The sequence below is a fragment of the Anser brachyrhynchus genome (genome assembly GCF_964034855.1).
Source record: "Anser brachyrhynchus genome assembly, chromosome: 3".
Taxonomy (NCBI): Eukaryota; Metazoa; Chordata; class Aves; order Anseriformes; family Anatidae; genus Anser; species Anser brachyrhynchus.
The window spans coordinates 11,685,425-11,708,549 of NC_137696.1; the positions used below are offsets into that span (position 1 = coordinate 11,685,425).

Genomic DNA, 23,125 nt, shown 5'->3' on the forward strand with positions numbered 1-23,125 from the left:
GTTAGCTAGCAGTAGTGCCCAAATACTATTTACAGTTAATGGAAATCAGACATTTCTGTCTTTATCTGTGGCCTCTAAACTGTTAGATAAATATTTAGCAAAACTGGATCTATTAATAAACAGTGATATGATTTGATACAGGAGCTGAAATGTTACTATTTGGTACTTAAAATCATGTAACTTTTAATAAAGTATCTTAACTGTGACATCCAGTCTTGAAAACTTTCAGCATTATCCATGTTTCTGAGTTTAGTGTGGATGATATAACACCCTTAAATGGACTGGGCCAGGATAGGCAGTCTGAGGAGACTTCTTACAAACTGTTTCCCTGCTTTGAGGTGGCATCATGAGCAGTTTTTCTGGAGGCTGTCACTTAGGAAAGAGATAAAGTAGTCCTCTGGTCAAGTGTTTTCTGTGTTCAGGACAGGATTTGATTGGGTTTTGGGAGAAAACTTTGTGGAAGAACAGCCAGAGAGCAAACCATGCATATCTTTTAAATCGTCAGTGTTGTTTGAACTCCTTTTTATTTCTAGGCATAGAATTGTCTACAGCTATCAGACAGTTAGCTTAATGACTTTAAATACTTACATAAAGCTATTCTGGCAGGCAAACGCTAATTAAATGGAACTAGTTTGAGGTTAACATGAGGCTGATGTGTAGTAGGCTTTTTTTTAAACAAGTTGTGTGGTTAGCATCCAAAACTGAACAGAATATAGCAAAGTTGTGTGAAAATCAGACTAGGGAGTGCCTGTGACAATGAAATAAGCATGAGCTGTGTTCCAGAAACCTGAGGCTCCTTTGGCAAGCCAGCACTAGGGTCCCACAGTAATGTGCGTTATTGTGTCATATGTAAGGAGAACTGTCAGCTGACAGTATTGGCTTTTTAAAAATTACTTTTCATCTACAGTTTTCCTGACATCATGAAGAAAATAATGCACTTATAAGCTTAAGCTGTAGAGCTGTTGCTTAGTTTTAGAGCCAGCTCTGCAATGACTTTCCAGTGCTAAGAAAAAAGGGAAACAAGGTAGGAACTAGATCTGTCTCTTTTACCTGACACTTGTGTGTTTTTTTTTGTCATACTTTTCATGGAATACCAGTGAAATAAGAGGTAAGTCATCTCAGTTAAATATACAGCCTTGGAAACATCTAAGATATATAGCTGTAGCCTTAATATTCCTCCCCAAATCATCTGTGCCTGTTACTGTGCTTTTTTATCTAGATGATAATTGAACTTTGCACAGCAAAGGATTTCTGAACAAGAAGTGTATTTTAGTAGAGCATATGATGCTTTTCAGTTGTTTGTGCTGTGAATCCCAATCTTCCATTGCATCATGTTTCCATTGCATTACCTGGTAGTCTGTCGTAGTGCTGCATGAGTTCTGGAAGTGTTGTTACTACCAATCTCTTAGTCTTTAACTTGAAGACTGTTAACAGAGAAGCAGTATTAATTCACATGCTTTGATTTTTTTTTTAAGCTTAAAACTAATAGTCAGATATAATGTTGTATTTCATAGCATGAAGAAGCTTCCTGAGATGTTGATATGTCATGTGTTGACTCCTACCAGTATTTTCTCTTGAGATCTGTTGAGAAGAGGAAGGGTGTATTATTCATACAGGAATGAAGAATATGCTTGATTAGGTGCTGATGCTGGGGTAAAAGGTATTTCTGCCTGTAGGGTGACTCTTTGATCATTTTGTAGAACTCTTTGCTTCTACTCGTCTACTGTCTGGTGGCTAGCAAAGAGATAGGTTCTTTGGGAGTTTACATGTCTGAAGAGACTGGAGAGATGCTTTTTTGTGGCAAGTTGCTAAGAAGCGTGGCAGCTGCTTGAAGCTGCTTGTGGGCTCGGAATGCGTTTCTGATCAAGAGATTAAGAAGCCAAAGTTGTCAAAAGTGCACTGAATGCAGGGTTCTGACAAAAGGCTATTGGTGCTTAACTCTGCAGTGGTGATAGAATGGGATTGTCTGGTGCTGCATGAAGCTGCAATGGTAGAAAGCTTATGCTAATGTCACAGGTAAGACGGGCAAAGCACAGGAGAAATGAAATCAAAGAGTGGAAAGTGATTTGCCCACAAGTACAGTAATGGGTTATGGTCTGGATCTCTTTCCACTGTGTGCTGCTGAATAATAGATTCCCCAGACAGGAAGGAGCACTGCAGTTGTATTCTGCGGAATATAACTTTTGTCTGAAGGGGAAAAGAGGAAAAACAAATGGTTCTATCCCTCTGAGCTAAGGATAAATGCTGAAACCATGAGCTGAATGCAGTCAGGCTGGCAGCTGACAGCAGCTGCTTCTGTTATGCTTTGGGCTGCAAAAGAAAACAGGAGAGCTTTGCTCCTGCTTTTGAACCCTATGGGGGCATTAAGGAGCCCAGCTGAATGCAGCCACGCCTCTGGGCTGATGAAGAAGGAGATGGAAGAGTGCACTGAGGCTGGTAACCACTTGCTGGGCATCGTAAAGATTCACCTTCTCCAGTAAGGGCTGCGTAGAACCTTGCATGTAGGAGGTGACAGGACTCAGTGGAAGCAGTGATCCTGCAAGTGAGGTCATGGTCCATGAACTGTAAAAGAATTAACTAGAAGGAATTAACTAAAAAGAAAGATACTTAGTTCCTCCTTGACTTGCCTTTTCTGTGTTTTGGTTTTCGAAGGAATGCAGAATGGGAAAGAAGTGATGAGTTTTTGAGGGTGGATTGAGTTCCCCTCACTCCGTTGCTATAGGTCAAGTTACTCCGGAGATTTTTGACTCCTCAGAGATGTGAGCTTATATTTGTGGGGAGGACGCATTGCAGCTGAGTTGCAGAGGAATAGAGACAAACTTGGTGTTCATTTTAAGAGCAGTTAATAGGCTTTATTGATGATATGTTTTTGCACCGTACAGAATTGGTACAAAGAAACTGTACAGGAGTAGCTTGTATCAGATATAGAAGCAATAACATAATGCCATGCAAGGTCTTGAAACTGTGGTATATAACCACAGAACTATTTTTAGTCATTGGCAGATTTGTTACTATCTGCAGAAAGAATTATTTGTTTCTGTTAGCTGTGTTATTCAAACTATTTTTCTCATTTGTAAAAGCAGAAAGTAAACATTCCTGTATGGTTAGCCCCAGCTCTCTATGCACAACAATTGCCAGTGTTTGTTGCTAGCAGTCATGGAAATCTTCTGGTGCCAGTGTGCCAGCAGGAATTAAACCTAGAAAATATCTTGTCGTATGACTGGTACTTCATTTTCTGGGTTTCATCACGTTTAATCCAGGTTAGCATTTGTTAATTTCACTCATTTGTATTTCTTTACCTAACTCCTACACTAGAGGTTTATGTTAAGTATATGAAACTTGTGGAGTCACCAGTGTGTTTTAGTTTAGAATGGTCTCCTGTTGTTGGTACTTTAACCCAGTTTCACCATTTCACTGAATGAGGCTTATTTTCTTCTAAAGCACTTATTTCGAAACTCTGTCCCGGGAGAGAGAAGAGAAAACAAATTGTTTACTCAAGCAAACGAAGAGTGGAGAATTAAACACCCACGCTTCCTTCTTTAGGAGTTCCTCTTGCAGTAGTTTTTACGAACTTGTGAATCCAGCAGGGAAACAGAAGCTTTTAGTAATCAAATAGGTCTTGATGTGGGTGCTGGTGATGCTGGGGAAGCAAACTCTAACGGTGATAATCTTCTCTGTACCCCTGGGGGGTCAAAACTAGGCAGGACAGAGAAAGGAAAACTGCTGATCCCAGAATCTGGAGAGGGGGTCGTACCTTTATTCCTCCCTTGTCCAGATGAAGGCAGTCTGGGAGAGGTTTTAAGCCGTTGGTGGCCGTTGCATCAATTCCTTGCTCTTTGTGAAGGGGAGTGAGTATGTCCCAGTCCTTTGAGGGACTTGAGGAAAGAAGCAGCTAGGTGAGTTGTTGGGGCTATGATCTTGGACCACCACCTCAATACAAGCATATTGTTGGAGGAAGGGGAGGGGGTTGGAAAGGCAGCTCAGACTTCTGAAAAAAAAATGCAAGGTCTTGGAGATGTCATACAAAATGAAATTAATCTGGCTTTCTAGGATCCTTGTGCAGATGTTAGGGAAAAAGGGGGAGAAAAGGAGAAGAGTCTTAGCTGGAGGCAGGAAATAACAAAAACTGCAAAAAGTGAAGAGAACTGCCAAGTCTGCAGTGGCAGAAGAAGGTGCATGAAGATGAAGGGGTTGCCCAGGGTAGTTACCAGAGAGGAAGTGTATAGGGCGAGGTCAGAGGGAACAGTCCTCCTCGGAAGGAGGGGCAAGAGGAGCAACGTGAGGACAGGAAGGGTGGCCTGTATTTACATGACTTAGAAGTTGTGCAGACTGAAACCCAAGCCAGGGAGGCTAACATTGTCAGTCACACAGCGTATATTACTAAGAAAGGAAGAGGAATTGAATTGGTTTGGGACAGATACTTCAGCAGCCTTAAGCTTTGAATTTCCTGGGTTTCATTGCCATGTGTCATAACCTTTTTGTTTTTGCTCTATTTTATTTTTCTTTTTGCTGTCAAGAAGTTGAACAGAAGAGGAAACAATAAGCAGTATTTGTCAGAATAGTATGTCATCTTTGGTTTCTCTCACATTTTGTTGGTAAAAGTATACTTAGAAACTAAATTGTAGATTCTGAATATTTGAGGGTCTGAAATTCCCTTGTCTGTCAAAAAGAAAACATCTCCTGGATGACTTCACCGCCCCCCCCCCCCCCCAATTCCCCAAGTAAGAAGTATGAGAGTGTGAGTTGTATGAGAAATTGTGTTGAAAATGTTTTAGAACACAGGTGTTGGTTGAAGTTGTGGGTGACTTTTCTCATAAAACAATCACTCTTTATGTAGTCATAGCCTTAGCCTTTAAGGGAAATTATGAGCGTCTTAGAAATGATGTTGAGGCTTAAATTTACTTGCTAATTTTCATACTCTATACCAAATCCCATAGATTGTACCAGTAGAGATGCTAGCTTGGTTGCATATTATGATTTCCCTTCCCCTTCTGCTACTAGTTTCTGGCGTATAGAATAGTTACTATTTGTCTTTCTCATTTCCTTAAATAAGCACTTTATGACTTGTTAAATCTATTCCCCTGCAAACATATGCCTCTCCTACAGCTAGAATCCAATTCACTCTTCAGATACCTGGTCACCTGCTCTTTCAGAGGAGATTATGTTCATATGTACTTTAGGGAAGACATTCAGACATAAAACTTTTTTTTTACTTTAAGTTTTACTTAACTTCTAGTTAGTTTGAAAAATCTTACTTTGATTTTAGTACTGAAAAGGGGATTATATAACTGAAAGCCTAATTTTTCCAAATATACCAGTTAGCATAAAAGAATCATAGAATGTTTTGTGTTGGAAAAGACCGTAAGGATCATCAGTTCCAACCCTGCTGCCATCTGCAGGCTTGGTTCTCCAAAACTGTCAATGTGCCCTATTCCTGCCCCTGTCCTGACCTGTTGGTTCCTCAAACAGACAAGGAACAATAACTTGGTTTGTTTTTTCTGGGCTCTTGTGTGTGTGTTGTGTGTGGGTTTTTTCTCCTAACTTTATGAAACAAGTCTAGGCATTTCATCTCCTATGATGTGTATATGACATAGCTGAAAGAGAGAGCGCTGTGCTTTGGGGATTATCCTGTTGTTGGCACTCACAGACATGGCTCAGTCTGTGTTTTATGCTCTGTACAGTCAGTGATTCAGGAACAATATCACACATTCTCAGCTTTGCAGCAACTTTCCCTCTCCATAATACAGGTTAGGAGTACTGTTTTGTAATATTGTGGAAGGTGAGAAGTCTCTGTGCTCCCTCCTTCCTAAAGCCAGGAGGACCAACAATACAAGCTTTCTGCACCAAGTAGCTTATCCATTCAGTGCTAATGGATCTTAGCTAGGTTAGGCCATTGAAGACTGGTATAGGTGTAAATGTTTCGCTCTCTGGTATGCTTACATGGGAGGTCTTTGGGGAACGAGTTTGGTTTAAATAAGTAGAAGACTTTCTTGCAGTCTTTTTTTGTGTGCTAGGTAAAATAAAGATAAGTGCTATACTTCTTATTTTTTTCAGTGAAAACATACTCGTTCATTGATAAATACATCTTCTATTTAGTTCTTAAGTAGGCCTCTCCTGACAGGAGAGGTGCTCCTGGCCCTTGCTCATCTCAGTGGCCCTGCGCTGGACTCTTCCCAGTTCTTGTGCGTGTCTCTTGACCTTGGGGGTGCACAACTGGATACAGTACTCAGGTGTGGCCTCACCAACACTGATTAGAATGGAAAAGATGAACGGTTAAAAAAATAAAAAAGATTGTGATTTTCTTCATATAGGCTATTTGATAACATTAACCTTTTGGTCAGAAAGCAATAGCGGAGATACAGCCAGTGACATGCAATGTTCTTGGACACGAAGCACATCTACAATAGCATGGCTTGAGTCTGCTCAGGTTAGTTGGTTGTTGCTGACCTGGTTCAATTCAGTATGTAGGAACCTTTGCATTCTTCAACAGGCAGGATGAAAATTGATCCTCCAAGATCCAAGGATTTCTGCACGTTTACACTAGCTGACCCAGAATGTTTCTTCTGCTTGTTTTCAGAGGGGAAAATGAAGTTCAGTCTTTTTTTTTCTCATTTATTTAAAGTTAGGTAGATGTTCGTATATTACTCACATTTTTGTACATGTTTTCCAGGGGCGGGTAATTAAGTAGTTTTTTCAATAATGCTGTCCCTGCAGGCAGTGGACCACCAAATTTTTCTTGCCTTTGTTGATGTGTAGCTCCAAAAGTACATCACTTTGTTTGCTCAGATTTTGTCTTCTGCACCTGGAGTTTTTTCTCATCTAGCTTGGGTTTGTATACCCTTAGATATGTTTCATTTGCTGATTAAAAACAAAGCTAAAAATCTTATTTATTGATCGTTTAAGCTGATGTGATACTCTTTGATTTTACACTTCATAATACGAGTATAATAATTTGTGTGATGAGAAATGGGTTCTGGAGGGAAGAGGCGTAATTTTTAAGAAAAAAAATGTTTTTCTCTGATAATTCTTGGTATTGATGCCATACTGTTTAGATTTGTCTCGTTTTAGATATGCATAATACAAAATATCAAATGCTTCCTTCGCTATTGGACTGACCTCTAAAAGTGGCTTGAAGACTGGTTGTCTGGCAGGGTTTACAGAGCAAGCTGCTCTGGGGCGCGGGTGCTGGTGCTGTGAGCCCTACCCAACAGGGCAGGAGATGGTGGCAACTTTCTACACAACTGCAAGCAAAGAATGCTGTCACTCTGACACTGGTGCAAGTGTTTGTATCATTGAGGTAACTTAACCTGCTGACTAATATGAAATCATGTAAGTGAGGAGAATGAAAGCACCAGTACTTAGCATGGGTTTGCACAGCTATGGTATTCTGTGAGTGGTTGTCTTGGGATGTGTTGTTGTGCAGCTCCTTGATGCTGTGAACACAGCTTTTGATATACAGCTTGAGTCTATGTGGTCCGCAAAATTCCTATTTCATGTAATACTTAACTTGATTAAAGGGGGGCAAAAAGTATGAGATTGTTCTTCACTACTGCTGAGGACTAAATTGAGAAGTGTTGTAGGTGGTTGTGTGTCTTAACAGTTTTTACCAGAAGGTTGAATATTAACCCTTGCCACTGACTTGACTGAAATAAAGTTTTGGTCTGGTAACTGCCTGAATCTATTGCACTCAGAGGAAGAACAACCTGCGTAATGAAGAGTTGTGGCTACTGTCACTGGGGACATCTGAAAAATGAGATCTTGAGCACAGTGGCTTTCTGATGACCTGATTCCTATTCCTAATTCCTATTGCTAATAGGTAAAATATTAGATTGGTGGAGGCCCACTGGCACAACTAACATGTTTTTCATTTGAATGTGTCACATGGATGATGAGCTCGACATCTATGTCAGAATAAGAAAAGGCTGTTTGCTTTCCACTGAATCATTGCCTTGATGTTTTATGCTGTGTTGAAGTTGAGGTGCACAGCAAATAACGCTTCAGGTGTTTGTATTCAGCAGTCTTGGGGCAAGCAGTACAAGCTTTTATGTAGACCTTGGAATAGCAGGTATGCTCAGTGACGTATGGGTTTTGTCCTGATTCTTCCTGCATGACATTTAGTGTGCCATATACTGAACCTCATACCAATACTTACAGGCATCAAAGGAAATTTTTCCACAGATTTTTGAGACACTGCATGTCATTTTTTTAGGCATTAGCTACCTCCTGAATGACAGTTTACTCCTTTTAACTACAGAGATGAGCAAAAAATACTCTTTGCAAAACATTTTTTAAGTATTAGAAAAAAAACAGTTGCTTGCAATTAGAAAATTTTCTTACAGAACAATATTTGTTAAGTAGGTAGTGTTACAACAAACACACCTATAAAGTGCTATTGCATTATAATTGAAGAGCCACATTTTGTAATTTTTCTGTGGAGTACAAACTTTAACATGCAGTTGCTTTATTATTATTAAATAGCGAAGCATCTAAAAGATACAGTGGGTTATGTGTTCATTGGGAAGGGAATACAACCTTTGCAGTTATTTTCAGGTTGCTTTACTACATTGCAATCCATGTCTACTTCTTGCTTTTAAAGTCAAACATCTTCTAGTTCTGTCTGCCTTTCATTTTTTTTCCTTCTGTGTGCTGCTTTGCGTAAACAAGTGAAATCCTTTACAACCAATTACATCATGAAGAGTTTTTCAAACAGGATTTGTTTTGCCCTTTCTCTGGAAAGGGAATTGCTCTAACTGGAAATCAACTGAAACAGGCTGCTTGGTGTTTCTGAAAACACTGAGCAAATGAGCAGGAGCCCAGGTGTACTTAATGCTCTGCCGTACTGGAGGATGTTTTAAAATGGGAGTTGTGCGTGTTCTAAAGTGTTGGGAAACTGAGTGCCTGGTGTTTACAGGACAGTGGGGTCTGATGATGAGGGCGAGATGTGCAGTCATTGCTGCTCCCGCCAGCCTGGGAGCAGGGACTGTGGGCGGCCTGCAGTGCCTGCTCTGCTTCTACACGCTGGGCCTGGGAGGAGGCTATGCAGCGCCACCGCTTGCGCACTTGACCATGCAGAGAAGTCATGTTTCTGTTGTCAGACTAAAGAATGAGTTTTTCTCTATCTGGTTGTTGCTCACAAGTCTGAGATACTTGGGCAGCATGTTAGGATTGCAATTATCTACAGAAAGGAACATCTTGTGTGTGAACTGTTGATGTCTAATGTAGGAGGAGTGTGGTGTTTGTTCTTGGGGCAGGTGAGTGTGTGACTTTGTACATGTTTCAGGAGGCTTCAAGTGGCCTAGTGAACTTATGGCACCAGAATTCAATTCTGGTTTAAAAATAGTTATAAGATGGAGCATCAGCCACAGTCCTGGTTTTTGTGTCTGCATGGCCTGGCTTATTCCACTCAATTTGAAGAGCCTTGATGGAAACCTACTAATCATTCTAAAAGGCATTGTTGTGGTTTAATGGAAGAACAGGCAAAGGCATGCTTCAGCTGGGGCAGCTGTGTCCCTGGGCTCTCCCTGCAGCCAGGTCAGGAGACCTGCAAAGTGTCCATGCTCTGTCCTACACCCTGGAGCTGCCGCGCTCTCCCCACTAACTGAGGGGGACCCAAGAGAGACTGGGCCTCTCTGAACTAGATGTGGTCCTTGCTGTCATCTGCTGGTGCAATGTAAAGCTCTGCAATCAAGGAAGAGAAGGTAAGGTATGGCATTCACACATCAAGACAGAAGACACGCAAAATTTGGCAAATAAATGATGAACTAGGAGATACCTTCCCATGTCTAGTAGTGAATTCATCATCACTTCAAACATGTGTACCTCAACTGTTAGGTAAAGATCCCTTGTATGCAAGAACCCTTTTGCCATAGCATGGGTGTGAGTTTGAGTCTGATCCCTTACATAATGGCATCGTGGGATTTCTTCTCCTGTTTGTTACAGTCACAGAATGGTGATAATGGCTTGCATTAGGCCAATAAAGCAGGCATCCTGGTGGGGTTCTGTTATAGACTGCCAAACCAGGATGAGGAGACGGATGAGGCGTTTTACAAGCGCCTGGCAGAAGTCGCGCAATCACCAGCACTTGTTCTCGTGGGGGACTTCAACTTCCCAGACATATCCTAGAAATACAATATGGCTCAGAGAGAAGCAGTCTAGGAGGTTCCTGGAGAGTGTGGAGGACAGCTTCCTGACACAGCTGGTTAGTGAGCCTACCAGGGGAGGTGCCCCGCTAGACTTGTTGTTCACAAACAGAGAAGGACTGGTGGGAAATGTGGTGGTCGAGAGCTGTCTTAGGCAGTGACCATAAAATGGTAGAGTTCTCTACTCTTGGCAAAGTCAGGAGGGGGATCAGTAAAACTGCTACCGTGGACTTCTGGAGAGCAGACTTTGAGCTGTTCAGGACACTGGTTGGCAGAGTCCCTTGGGAGGCAGTCCTGAAGGGCAGAGGAGTCCAGGAAGGCTGGGCACTCAAGGAGGAAATCTTAAAGGCTCGGGAGCAGACCGTCCCCATGTGCCCAAAGACGAGCTGGCGCAGAAGACGACTGGCCTGGCTGAACAGAGAGTTGTGGCTAGAGCTTAGGAAGAAAAAGAGGGTTTATGACCTTTGGAAAAGAGGGCGGGCCACTCAGGATGACAATAAGGATGTTGCGAAGCTGTGCAGGGACAAAATTAGAAAGGCCAAAGCTCATCTGGAGCTCAATCTGGCTACTGCCGTTAAAGATAAAAAAACGTATTTATAAAAACATAAACACGAAAAGGAGGACTAAGGAGAATCTCCATCCTTTACTGGATGGGGGCGGAACTTAGTGACAAGAGATGAGGAAAAGGCTGAGGTGCTTAATGCCTTCTTTGCCTCAGTCTTCAGCGTCAAGACCAGTTGTTCTCTGGGTACCCAGCCCCCTGAGCTGGTGGAAGGGGATGGGGAGCAGAATGTGGCCCTCATAATCCATGAGGAAATGGTTGGCGACCTGCTACAGCACTTGCATGTACGCAAGTCAATGGGGCCGGATGGGATCCACCCGAGAGAACTGAGAGAACTGACAAAAGAGCTGGCCAAGCCACTTTCCATCATTTATCAGCAGTCCTGGCTATCGGGGGAGGTCCCAGTCGACTGGCGGCTAGCAAACGTGACGCCCATCTACAAGAAGGGCCGGAGGGTGGACCTGGCACTTGGACTATAGGCCTGTCAGTCTGACTTCGGTGCCGGGGAGGCTCATGGAGCAGATTATCTTGAGTGTCTTCACTCGGCACTTGCAGGGCAACCAGACCATCAGGCCCAGTCAGCATGGGTTTATGAAAGGCAGGTCCTGCTTGATGAACCTGATCTCCTTCTGTGACAAAGTGACACGCTTAGTGGATAAGGGAAAGACTGTGGATGTGGTCTACCTTGACTTCAGTAAGGCTTTTGACACCATTTCCCACAGCATTCTCCTGAAGAAACTGGCTGCTCGTGGCTTGGACTGGCGTACGCTTCATTGGGTTGAAAGTTGGCTGGGTAGCTGGGCCCAAAGAGTAGTGGTGAATGGAGTTAAATCCCGTTGGAGGCTGGTCACTAGTGGTGTCCCCCAGGGCTTAGTATTAGGGCCAGTTCTCTTTACTACCTTTATTGATGATCTGGATGAGGGGATCGAGTGTACCCTCAGTAAGTTTGCAGACGACACCAACTTAGGTGCATGTGTCGATCTGCTCGAGGGAAGGAAGGCTCTGCAGGAGGATCTGGGTAGGCTGGACCGATGGGCTGAGGCCAACTGTATGCAGTTCAACAGGGCCAAGTGCCGGGTCCTGCATCTGGGGCGCAACCTCAAGCAGCGCTACAGGCTGGGAGATGAGTGGCTGGAAAGCTGCCTGGCCGAGAAGGACCTGGGAATACTGGTTGATAGGCAGCTGAATATGAGCCAGCAGTGTGCTCAGGTGGCCAGGAAGGCCAACAGCATCCTGGCCTGTATAAGAAGCAGTGTGGCCAGCAGCTCTAGGGAGGTGATTGTCCCCCTGTACTCGGTTCTGGTGAGGCCACACCTCAAGTACTGTGTTCAGCTTTGGGCCCCTCACTACAGGAAGGACATTGAGGTGCTCAACCATGTCCAGAGAAGGGCAATGAAGCTGGTGAGGGGTCTGGAGAACAAGTCTTATGAGGGAGCTGGGGTTGTTTAGCCTGGAGAAGAGGAGGCTCAGGGGTGACCTTATCACTCTCTATAGGTACCTTAAAGGAGGCTGTAGCGAGGTAGGGGTTGGTCTATTCTTCCACGTGCTCAGTGATAGGACGAGGGGGAATGGGCTAAAGTTGTGCCAGGGGAGGTTTAGGTTGGATATTAGGCAGAACTTCTTTACCGAAAGGGTTGTTAGGCATTGGAATGGGCTGCCTAGGGAAGTGGTTGAGTCACCATCCCTGGAGGTCTTTAAGAGACGTTTAGATGTAGCCCTTAGTGATATGATTTAGTGGAGGACTTGTTAGTGTTAGGTCATAGGTTGGACTAGGTGATCTTGGAGGTCTCTTCCAACCTAAATGATTCTGTGATTCTGTAAAATAGCCTTAAATGTTTATGGTTCTGGAAAAGAGACAAATATCACACAGCAATTTGAAAAATGTTGATATCTATTTTGGCAAGATCTTAAAAATGCAGGTGAAGGGATCCCCTTCCTCCCTTCCATTGTGTGTTTTTTTTTTTTTTAATTTTAAACCATTGGCTGTTTATTTTAGCAGAAAAATCCTATTCATGCTTTTCCTTAGAATCATAGGATCACAGAATGGTTTGGGTTCTGATTCCAACCCCCCTGCCATGGGCAGGGACACCTTCTACTAGACCAGGTTGCTCAAAGCAGGTTCCCTATGTCTTCTAGAGTTTTGCCTGTCTCACAGATACTATGTTTGCATTTAATAAACAACTTCAAGTACTGATTTTCAAAAGCACTCTACGGTGTCCGGACTTGGCTTTCCATGTAACTTACATGCCTGTATTTTTTTTTTCAGACTTAACAGTATGGAAATTTATCGTGTATGTAGGTAATTGTGAGGTGCACAAAAGCAAATTGTAGAAGAAGGTGATGTACAAGGTACTGCTGTCTAATAACAGACTAAGCATACCCAATCACCTAATGCTAGGCCACAGAGCTACTCCAGCAGGTAGTGGTGTTCGAGCTCACCGGACCCAAAGTAGGTCACGCACATGCTCCCCCTCACAAACTGGAGGGATGCCGCCTGTGGCAGCGGTGTGCTCCAAGCTTGGCTTGGTGCTAGTCTGGGAAAGCAGGTGGTATGTAGTTACAGCTTGGCCACAGAAAGCCTCGCACTTGTCAAAGCTTCACAGGATGGGAGGCACCAAGGGGTGCTTTTCACAGGCCGAGTCCAGCAGGTGGTTGCCTCGTGCCTGCCTGCCCAGGTGCAGGCGCTGTAGCTGTCTCCCTCTGCTTGTGACTCAGTGCTTTGTCGTGAATTCTGCGTTTCCTCTAGACTTTGGTGCTCTGTTGCAATTCAAGCAGTTACCTTTTCTTGCTTCTTGCAGTAACTGCAGCTCAATGTTAAACACTTCTAAAAGGTTTTAAAACATATTTCTGAATGTCTTTGCTTTAATATTTCCTGCTTCTGGCAGAAATAACAAAGGGAAATTACCAAAATACTTCAAGAAATTTTAATTCTGTGAGATAGTCAGGGTGGGGAATTTTGAGATGAATGTGAATCTTCTGAAAGGTTGTCCAGACCTAAGCCAATCATACAAATGTATTCCTCTGACATCTCTACAAGCAAAACAAGACATGAACGCATTGGCATATAATCATTCTCTTATAAGAGACCTGGTAATATTCTTCACCATTAAGCGCTGTGCCAAAGGAAATGACCTTGGTTTTTAATCCTTTTCAGTAATGTGGAAAGTATGCCATGGGAGCAAACAGGAAGAGCCTCTCTAGTGGAAAAGAAGGTTGAGGAAATTTTTTGGAAAGGGTGCAAAGAGAGAGCACTAGCAGCAAACACAGTCCCTTTGATAGTGTGCCACGTCCAACAAAGCTTAAGGGTAGGATTTTCTGAGGATGTGAGTGTTTGCCTAAGTGTACGCTCCTGTTGGAAAGAGTGATGCAGCCTGTTTTTTTCAGTGGGAGTGATCAGGCCAGCTCTGGAGTAGTGTTTGAGTGCTCTCCTTCGAACATTTGACTGCAGCACAGATAAGCAGGTAGAGATCTGTGAGTGGGACAGTAGATCTATCCAAAATCTAAGGGGTCATAAAACCTCTCCTCAGAGTGCCATGCTGAAATTTGTTCAAAGTAGTACCTCCTTGTCCTTTAATGTCTTAAAAGGCTGCCAATGGGCAGGATCTTGAATGAAAGGAAAAAATAAGTCTGTAGGCAAAAAGTTGTTTGGGGGCAGGAGCGATGGCTAGCTGAAACCAGATGTGTAAATATCAGTTTATAAATTTGGCAATGACTGTTTCCTTTTCAGGTTAGTCAGAATAACTTAAGCCCTGGTGCACGGACTGAGTCTCAGCCCCTGCGTATCTGAGCCTGTCTGGATAGTAATTTCTTAAGCAGTTGCTGATATTTAATGGCTTAAAGCATAGTGAGGTGAAGGACTCCTTGGAAAGATGTCTGTGATCTTAACAGCATTGTTACGTTAGCCAGGATGAGGTGCATTGATACTTCGTGATGCAAATACAGGCATTGGAAACAATCAGCCAGGGGAACCGAGAGCAGCCGTGACCTATGATGAATGAGCCAGTCGGCAATGTTGGAAGCAGAAGGGTAACCTTTGCATGGAATGTGTGGGGAGCTGGGGGTTGGACTTTTCTTGCAGATAACTAGTGATAGTACTAGAGGGAATGGCCTCAAGTTGTGCCAGGGGAGGTTTAGGTTGGAAATTCTGAGACATTTCTTCTCAGAAAGAGCAGTCAGGTATTGGAACAGGTTGCCTAGGGAGGTGGTGAATTCACTGTCCCTGGGGGTGTTCAAGGAAAGGTTGGATGTGGTACTTAGGGACGTGGTTTAGTTGGTGACATTGGTGGTTTAGTTGGTGACATTGGTGGTAGGGTGATGGTTGGACCAGATGATCTTGGAGGTCTTTTCTAGCCATTATGATTCTGTGAAGTATGTGGATCCCCTGGTTGGGTCTCAGCTTATCGTTCCTCAGCTGATTTCCCATGCTGTCTGCCTCCCAGAATGCTGCTGGAGCCCAGAGCTCACCAAGCAGAGCAGGCACATCTGGTGTTTGCCGCTTGTCCGTGTTGCGAGCCATAGGACAGTGACCCTAACTGGATGCCTGTGGAACAGTAAGAATAGGATTTACTCTCCCAGGCTCCAGCTGATCTCTATATGAGTAATGTCCGGAGTCAGAAAACATTGAAAGGTTTAGTGATCTTCAGTCCTATCTTCTCTCAGCCCACAGAAATTCAGATCTCAGATTAAAGCTGTAAGTGAAATAAGAGTCTAGGATTTTTTCTTTTTGAAAGATGGAACTATAGTGAAGTCCTTGACTTGGCTGCTTTTCTGTAATTTCTGTTTCATATGTAAACTGTCTGAGTGACTGCCCTGCTACAGATCTTGAACAAAACAGAGCAAAAGGCAAGGCATCCCGGCAGAGGAAGCTTTATTTTGCAATGAAATTGCCCAATGCTGTGAACTGCCTGAGAGGAAGAATTATTGCTGTTGGGGTATACAGTGCCTTGTTCTATCTGTATCAAGAAATGAAACTTAAGAATGAAGGTGCATGATACAGCAACTTAAGGTTAGAAACATAAAATGGTATGTCAGCAGGTGTGAAATAATGGAACCTTATTTTGCAGATTAAAGTATTTGCACGTCATTTAATTCTGCTTTTTTCCTTTAACTACCTCATATATTCTCCTTTCTTCGAGGGGAGAGTTGTAACTTCCTTAGAACAATTTATTGAGGTATGCAACTTCATTGGAGTTGGAGATATTAATTTGAAGGTATTGCACTTTGAATTTTGCAAAATGCATTTTGGGATACAAGTTGGGGAGTGAGAAGCATTGTTCGCTGGTGATCATCTCACTTTTTCAAAAAGGTAGTGGGACCATTGCATATTTCAGCTTCCTCTTTAGTTTTTTGGAGAGTTTTGTTTACTGCAAGTAGTCACGAGCCCTTCTGCCTACATGTATAGTGTATGTCTAACTTTTGTAATATACTTTTAGCTCATTGTGGGCAGAAATGCCGTTGCTCGCTGCCAGCGTACTGGTGACAAGCAGAATCTTTTCAGGGGAGTAGCTCACACAAACTCACGTTCAGGTAGCAGACATAAAAGTAAAAACAGTGCTTGAAACAAAAAGAGGTTGATCAGGGAATGTTTGTTATTTCCATTTTTTCCAACACTTCAACTGAAATGACAAAGTACAAAAATGTGACACTGTGTAAATACTGACTTGTCATTTTTGCTGTATGCACTATTTGTTTTTTACAAGCATAAATAATGTGCTCTTGCACCATCTGAAAAGAGAAATGACTGTAAACCCTTTCTGCAGTCAGAAGAATGACGGAAGTTACACTCCTTTCTGCATAATCCCCTCACTTTTTGCTTGTGGATACAGCTGTGCTAACACAATGCAACATTTGAGTCCAGAGGTCTGCAAAATCCTGGCACCAATGATAGCTTTCAAACTGAGGCTCTTATTTGATAGGTTTTCAAAGCAATACTGTGCTCAGTCGTATCTGTGTGTCCTTGGAAGTAGGCTTTCAGTTAACTCCTCAAAGGAAACACTTTCAAAAGGAAAAGTTCAATTTTGCCAAGAGCCAGATAAGGCCAGAGTAATTAAACAAACCAGAGCTTTGTGGGTAATAAATAAACTCAGCTTTCTGTGGGGAAGTGCAAATGCGTTAGGAGAACAGGAAGACAAAATACTAAATTTGCTGAAAATTTGAGTTTGTGTGTATCTCTTACCATTTTCTTGGGTATGGGATTGTGTTTTAGAAGTATTCTTCCACATTAAAAACCAATCTGTGTACTGTGTGATTCTGTGGAAAAAAAACTATCACAAAATAAAATATACCTGTCCTCCTTGTTCTTGCTTTCAGTTTTACTCAGAAAATAGGTTCACTGAAATTATGTAACTTTTGTCTTGTTTTCTAGAATGTTTTAATATCATATATTTATAAATTGCTGTTATAATTTGATTGCCATGGTAATTTGCCATAGGCTGTCAAGTATGTGTGTCGTAGGGTGTACTTAGCTTCTATGTATTTCTCGTGTGAGACTAGGATCATATTTCTGCTTCTCCACTGAACCCTGGTACTGGCAAAGTGGGCAGCATAGGGACTATATTGACAGCTGTAAATGAGTGTTACTCTTCTGACAGCAGCTGACCTTTGCCAGTTTATACTGAAGTAGGTCTGGATTTATATTTTCTCCATTGTTCCTTGGCTGCAAAATGGTAAAACCTTTTTGGTTTGTTGAAAATAGCTTGAGTGCAACGCTCAATGGTTGCATGGCCTTTACAAACTGAGAACAGAAGAGGACAGCCAGTTTTCATTGGGATAACTTGTGTTTAAAATACAAAAAAAAAGGGGGGGGGTGGAATCCTGCTGATGAATTTAGGGAGGGTGTTTCAGCATCAATTTGGTCCTCAGGGTTTGTTGTCATGGACTTGAATTGGAAAAGTTGGGTCATAATGACCTCCTAAATAATTCAGTTGTTTCCTAGTAAAAATCATTTAAGTCGGAAAAAAAAGTCTCTAATGTATTGCATTGATTTTTATCTCCCCCTGCCATTGCTTATGTCCATGGGCTCGCAGCAGGCACTTCTTTCTCAGGCTGCATCTGTGTTGTGTGACAGATTTGCACAGTGTGCTTCCAAGATGGTATATGCCTGGCAGTGATGCCTTCAGAGGCCACTTGGTAGTCTGAAGGGGATGTGACCAGTCTGCTGCTGTCCACCTTGCTCCAAGGAGCAGCGGCGTGATGTGGGGAGGTGTCTTGGTTTCCAAGTGAGGACCCATTGCTTGCTATTTTATCCCATGCTGCTAGACCAGATAGGACATTGGTTGAGGGAAAGTCTGCAGCTGGCTGTTAGCTTTTGACAGTGGTAGCGTCTTCCAGTGGTGTGGAGAGGCTGTTCTCTTCATAGCAGCTTTTAGGATTAAGGTGATAATAAGAGAAGGAGCATGATGATGGTAACTATAAATGCAATCCAGTAGTTCTAAATACTGAAGGTGGTTGTTCCTCAGTACCATCTCTTTGGTTCTCCCATTGGACAGCACTCCTTGATACGTGAGTTAGACTTAAATGCAAAATGAGTTTTAGTTTAACCAATTTTCCCATTCTGTCCTCTAATAGGTTTAAGTTCAATTAACTACCATAAAATGTCCTAATCAAATGCAATACGGAAAGACATAAAAGGTACAAACTAATACTGAGTGAAATATGAAAAACAATTCGCTTTTTAAACATAAAATGACAAAAAAATCTGAGCATTACATTTATTATGTAGTTGTTTAAATATGAGTAAGACAACACTAAGATTTCAAAGTGGTGCCAAAATTATCATAAAAGCTGTGTTATGTTTTTAAGATACCTTGTTGATGAAAACTTACTTTTTAGGAATGTAATAAAAATCTGAAGCAAGTTTGAAGGGGGGAAAAAAAGTGTATTACATATATTCTTCTGCTTTCGTTATTGTGAGTAAAATGACTTGGCCATCTATTCTAGGGATGTTGTAAGTTCTGTACTTGTGTGTAGGATATGTCTGTGATGGATCAAGGGATCTGCTCTAACACCTCTAATCTCTGATCCAAGTGCTTCTGATATGTGTGTAAAACAGACATGAGCATGCACATAGCGGGAGGAGTTCTTCCAGGAAGAAATTCATGTTGGATGTTTTGCTGGCATGCTTCTTAAGAGTGGTGGAATAGGAGGAGAGAAAAAGTTGATGGACAGGAGCTGTTTTGATTTGGGAAGGGCACAGGAAGGGCAACAATAGGGAATCAGGTGGAAAGAAACACAAGGAGAGCAAGAAGGTAACCAAAAGAACACTGAAGCACACAGACTGCAGTGTCCCCAGCAGCAACACTGCCTCCCTGAGTGCTGCCCCCATCTCGGCATGCTTTGAACTGCCTATCACACCTTTGGCAATGCTCTGCCTCTCTGCAGCATGGCATCCTTGGGTTGGAGCCATCTCCCTCACCTGATGGCCAGCTGAGCAGCAGCTTTGGGAGCTTCTGACCTGATCAACCAGCGAGAGGAAGGCTGCAGATCTCTCCTCTTCATCAGTGGCATTACCGCAGTATTCCCCCTATTACCAGAGTCTTCCCCCTTTATTCCCTCTGTCAGTGCTTGCAAGCAGGAATTCTCCTTCTCTGTGGGATCATGTTGGGTTGCCCAGAGAATCAAACATGGTGGCTACCAAAGTCAGTGTGGTTACGTAGCCCTCATTCCTTAGGAAACTGAGCTGGGGGAGCAGGTGGGGAATGACAGGCAGCGATTTAAGTTCCCCAGACTCCTTTGTTTTCTGGCTCTGAGGGAGGAATACGGGTTGTCTGTATCTTTGTTGCAGCTTTTAGCTAAAGCAAATGGGATGTTTTGTCCAAGAAAAGCAGAATTAGAATGAGGGGGGAAAAAACAAAACATGAACAAGGTTTCCAGAGGTATGTCTAGGCAGCAGATTAGCTGAAGGGAGGGAAGAAGGATTCTGAGAAGTACGGACAGGTGGTGATCAGAGTTTGGGTGGCTAAGTGTAACAATGCATAAAATGCCAAATAAAATTTCATGAGAGGGAGCCAAGAAGGAGCTGTTTTGACAAGAAGTCAAAAGTCTCTGTTGCATTAAGGTGCCTGAATAGTGCTCTGGCATTCCTATGTAAATGAAAAGCCGGAGGAGAAGGACGCAGGGGAAGGAAGATGAAAGGCAGCATTTATTTCCTTTAAACGTACAGCTTGCACAGGTGTCAGCATCCACGGAGAGGTGTTGTAGACAGCACCACATTTCGGAGGAGTTACCCAAGCATCCTGCTTGCTCCTCTGCTCTGTCCTGCCTTGTCATTGGCACATGTGGGCTTTGACCAGAGTTAGCGGTGCTGTGGGAAGACAGACAGTGCTCCTCGCCAAACAGGCTTGTGCTGCTGTGGGGTAGCCACCTGAGCTTAGGGCCACCGGCAGGAGCCCAGCACCTGCTGCCCTCTCAGAGCAATGAGCTGACAAGACTACTAAGCAGGTGCAGCACCGACAGCTTAAACACGTGCAGAAAGTGCTGCCTTCCAGGCAGCTCAGAGAAAAGTCACACATCGTATGGTGACTTGGCTCCTGCAGCTTGATGGCATTTTCAGATGAGTTTCTGAGCACTCACCCAGGCAATGTCTAAGCAAATCTATTCAGACTCTGCCTTAGTCCTTAAAGCACAGAAGGAGAAAACGCCCATCTCAGGCACATACAGAAGTAGACATGCTTTGCCACTTTTCTCCACCCAGCTTTGCAGTCACAGGAAGGAGATCCCTCCTTTCTGACGGACTCATGGTGCCCAGGCTCAGCAAAGACAGCTTCCAGGCAGTGGTGTGTTGCCCGGGCTGACCTGCAGAAGTGCAAGAGGCAGGACCAAGTGGAAAAATGCAGCCTCTGGATGGTTTGTCCATCCGTAGTTGTTTCTACATCCGCTTCGGATGTGCCCTCTGAGCCCTGGGGCAGGAGGGGGCTGTGGCCACCCTCACTGCGGGCAGCTGTCCACCCGCCTCTGGCCACCCATCCCACTGTTGGGTGTAGCATCTGTTTGCCTGGTGGGGGAACAAAGGGTTCTAATCGGAAGTACTGAAAGCCACCCGACCAGTATTTAGGTTACCTGAAGTAGTTCAAAAGCACTCTGCAGCCAGGAAGATGGTGGTGCGGAGGTGCGTGCTTGCGTGTTACCTTAAGGGGCTGTGTCCAAGCGTGTCCTTCAGAAGGAGCAAACAAACTGCCAGAGTCTGCTCACTGCAACAGAGTGCTTCTCCCAGGGTCTCTGGGTAACCTCTTGGGAAGCTTCCTCCTCCTATCAGTTTCATCAGTGCCTGTAGGAAAGCTGAAACTATTTTGAGAGAAAGGTTGTGATTATCTGACTAGTTGGGAGAGTTAGTGTAATGCAGTGTTATTCTGTGCTCTTATGGCTTTAGCACACTATGTCGTGTGGGTTTAGCCCAATGTACCTTCTGATTTGTGAGGCTGTTGTCTAGCAAAACTGTTGTAATTCAGTTTAGGCTTAGTTTGTTTGCAGTTTTCCCCCTTGTACTCTTGAGGGATGTGGCCAGGCAAATCTATTTATCTGGCTGCAATGCCAGCTCTTGGTGTGGAATCCATTCACTGGCTCTAGAGAGCTGAGAAGGGCAGGGCCTTGAGCACAGCCGAGGCTCAGAGTTACAGTCATAGGGACAGTAACAGTATTACATAGATGTTAACGACTATGGAAGAGTGTAGAGCCTCAGAACCTCAGCAAGCAAAATCAGCAGTGATGTCCTCAAAGGCTTTCTTCTGACCTAGAGACACAGCATTCTCGGAAGGGAAAACTGAGTTTGTGTGCTTGCATTCTTCTGTAGGTTTGAGTTTGGAAACTTCAATCTGTTTTGAAATATCTGTAGAAGTCTTGGCATGGTCTTATTTTGGTAATGAGATTGCACATAGACATCCTTGTGGTAAATTAAAAAAAAAAAAAATCCTGTGAAGGAGACATTGTTTGCAAATGAGTTGATGAACGACTGAGAATAGAGGTGCCAAAACAGATGCATGGTCTTGCTCATAACCCCTTAATGTAACTCATTTGAAATCCACACCCACAGAGCTGATTTTAATGTTGTCATTAAGAGGATAGCATGCACTTAGAAAATCAAATTTTTGTTGTAATTCCTTCCTTTTGGGGTTTCATGGGTCTCACTCTACCTTCAGCCTTTCAGGTGCAAATTTCAGAATTGCAGAATTAATTAAAAGAAAACATAATCATTGTATAATTAAAAACCTCTTGTATGCCAAGCTTCGTGTTGTTTAGAATACCCAATATCAAATCGGAGAAGTCTATGAAATGTCTGGTATTCCCCAGAGTGGAACGACTGTTGTGTACCTGGCTTTCCTTGGCCCTGTTGCTTGTGACAGACAAGGACACAGTTTGTGTCTCAGCTATTTAACAGCACCTGCAGTCCCACCCACTTTGCTGGACTTAAGTCTTCTGTAGGATTGGCTCTATCAAGTTATATAGACAGACTTTTAATAAAGCAACCCAGATGGCAGTGCTTTAGAGCCTCATCAGGAATGTGTTCCTTTAAATACATTGATTTTTAAAAGGAAGATCTGGATTTTTTAAATGTTTTTAGCTGATTTTTGTTCTTTCTGGGTCATCCTCTAGCATTTGGCTTTCACAAGAATGCAGTGTTCTGGGTTTTTCTTCTGACCTTTAAAGTCTGCTAACTCTGCCTGGAAAACAGGTTGGCTCCCAACATTCCCAGCATGGCTGCTTGCAAAGGAGACAGTGGTAAAACATAAGCTTTTCTAGTGCTCTTGTGGTCTGACCTCTGGAAAGGGGGGTGCACAGTGTTAAACTTTCTGCTACATATTAAAACCAAGGGTAAATGTTTTTCTCTTGCTTCTACCTCTCACCCTTTTCCAGTGTGTGTGCTTGCCAGGGCTTTCCAATTAAACTCTCTGTCTTTCAAGCTCCTCCTTCCTGCTTGGTCCTGTTCACCTCTGTTGATGCCCTCTCATAATTAGCAGGAGGGGTGTAGGTTTGGTTTTTTACACCCAGAATTCTCTTGCCCAGCTGCTGCTGCTTGCTCATGTTTCATCTGCAGCCATGCCACTGAACTTGTTTTTCACTGCTGCTCCCTGCCAGTTATTTTCATTGATGTTTGTATTGAATCAACAGTCCTACCTTCACCTGTAATGCCTTCTGTATGTAATACTTTCCCCCTGGGTAACTGGAACTTCCAGTGTAACTACTGCCGTGTTGTCAGTGGACAGGTGAGTCGGCTAGTTTGATGCTTGCTGTTAAAAATCCTAGAAGGACTTCTTAGCCGTGGAATTTGGTTTCTGTTTAACTTGACATTTACCTACAAGTTACTGATGTGAATTGGTTGTGACTTGAGAGGAGCTCTGCTAGTCAGCTAGAGATCACCATTGTGATATTTCTCACTATGTGCATACGGGCTGCTTACATGTTGTAATACTCTTCCAGATATTAAACTGTT

The 23,125-nt window shown here is 43.2% G+C and overlaps 1 protein-coding gene across 24 annotated transcripts in view; it reads left to right on the forward strand.

Annotated features, from left to right (window-relative positions):
* Positions 1-23,125, forward strand: part of RIN2 (Ras and Rab interactor 2) — a 344,774-nt gene that overhangs the window by 270,459 nt on the left and 51,190 nt on the right. Inside the window, exon 1 of one of the 24 annotated variants that reach the window (XM_080584965.1) lies at positions 22,799-22,898. The exons of the other annotated variants lie outside the window; for them this stretch is intronic. Coding sequence (XP_080441091.1) covers positions 22,821-22,898 — 78 coding nt within the window. The 5' untranslated portion in view covers positions 22,799-22,820. Of the gene's footprint in view, positions 1-22,798; positions 22,899-23,125 lie in introns of those variants that run through there. 24 annotated transcript variants of the gene reach the window in all.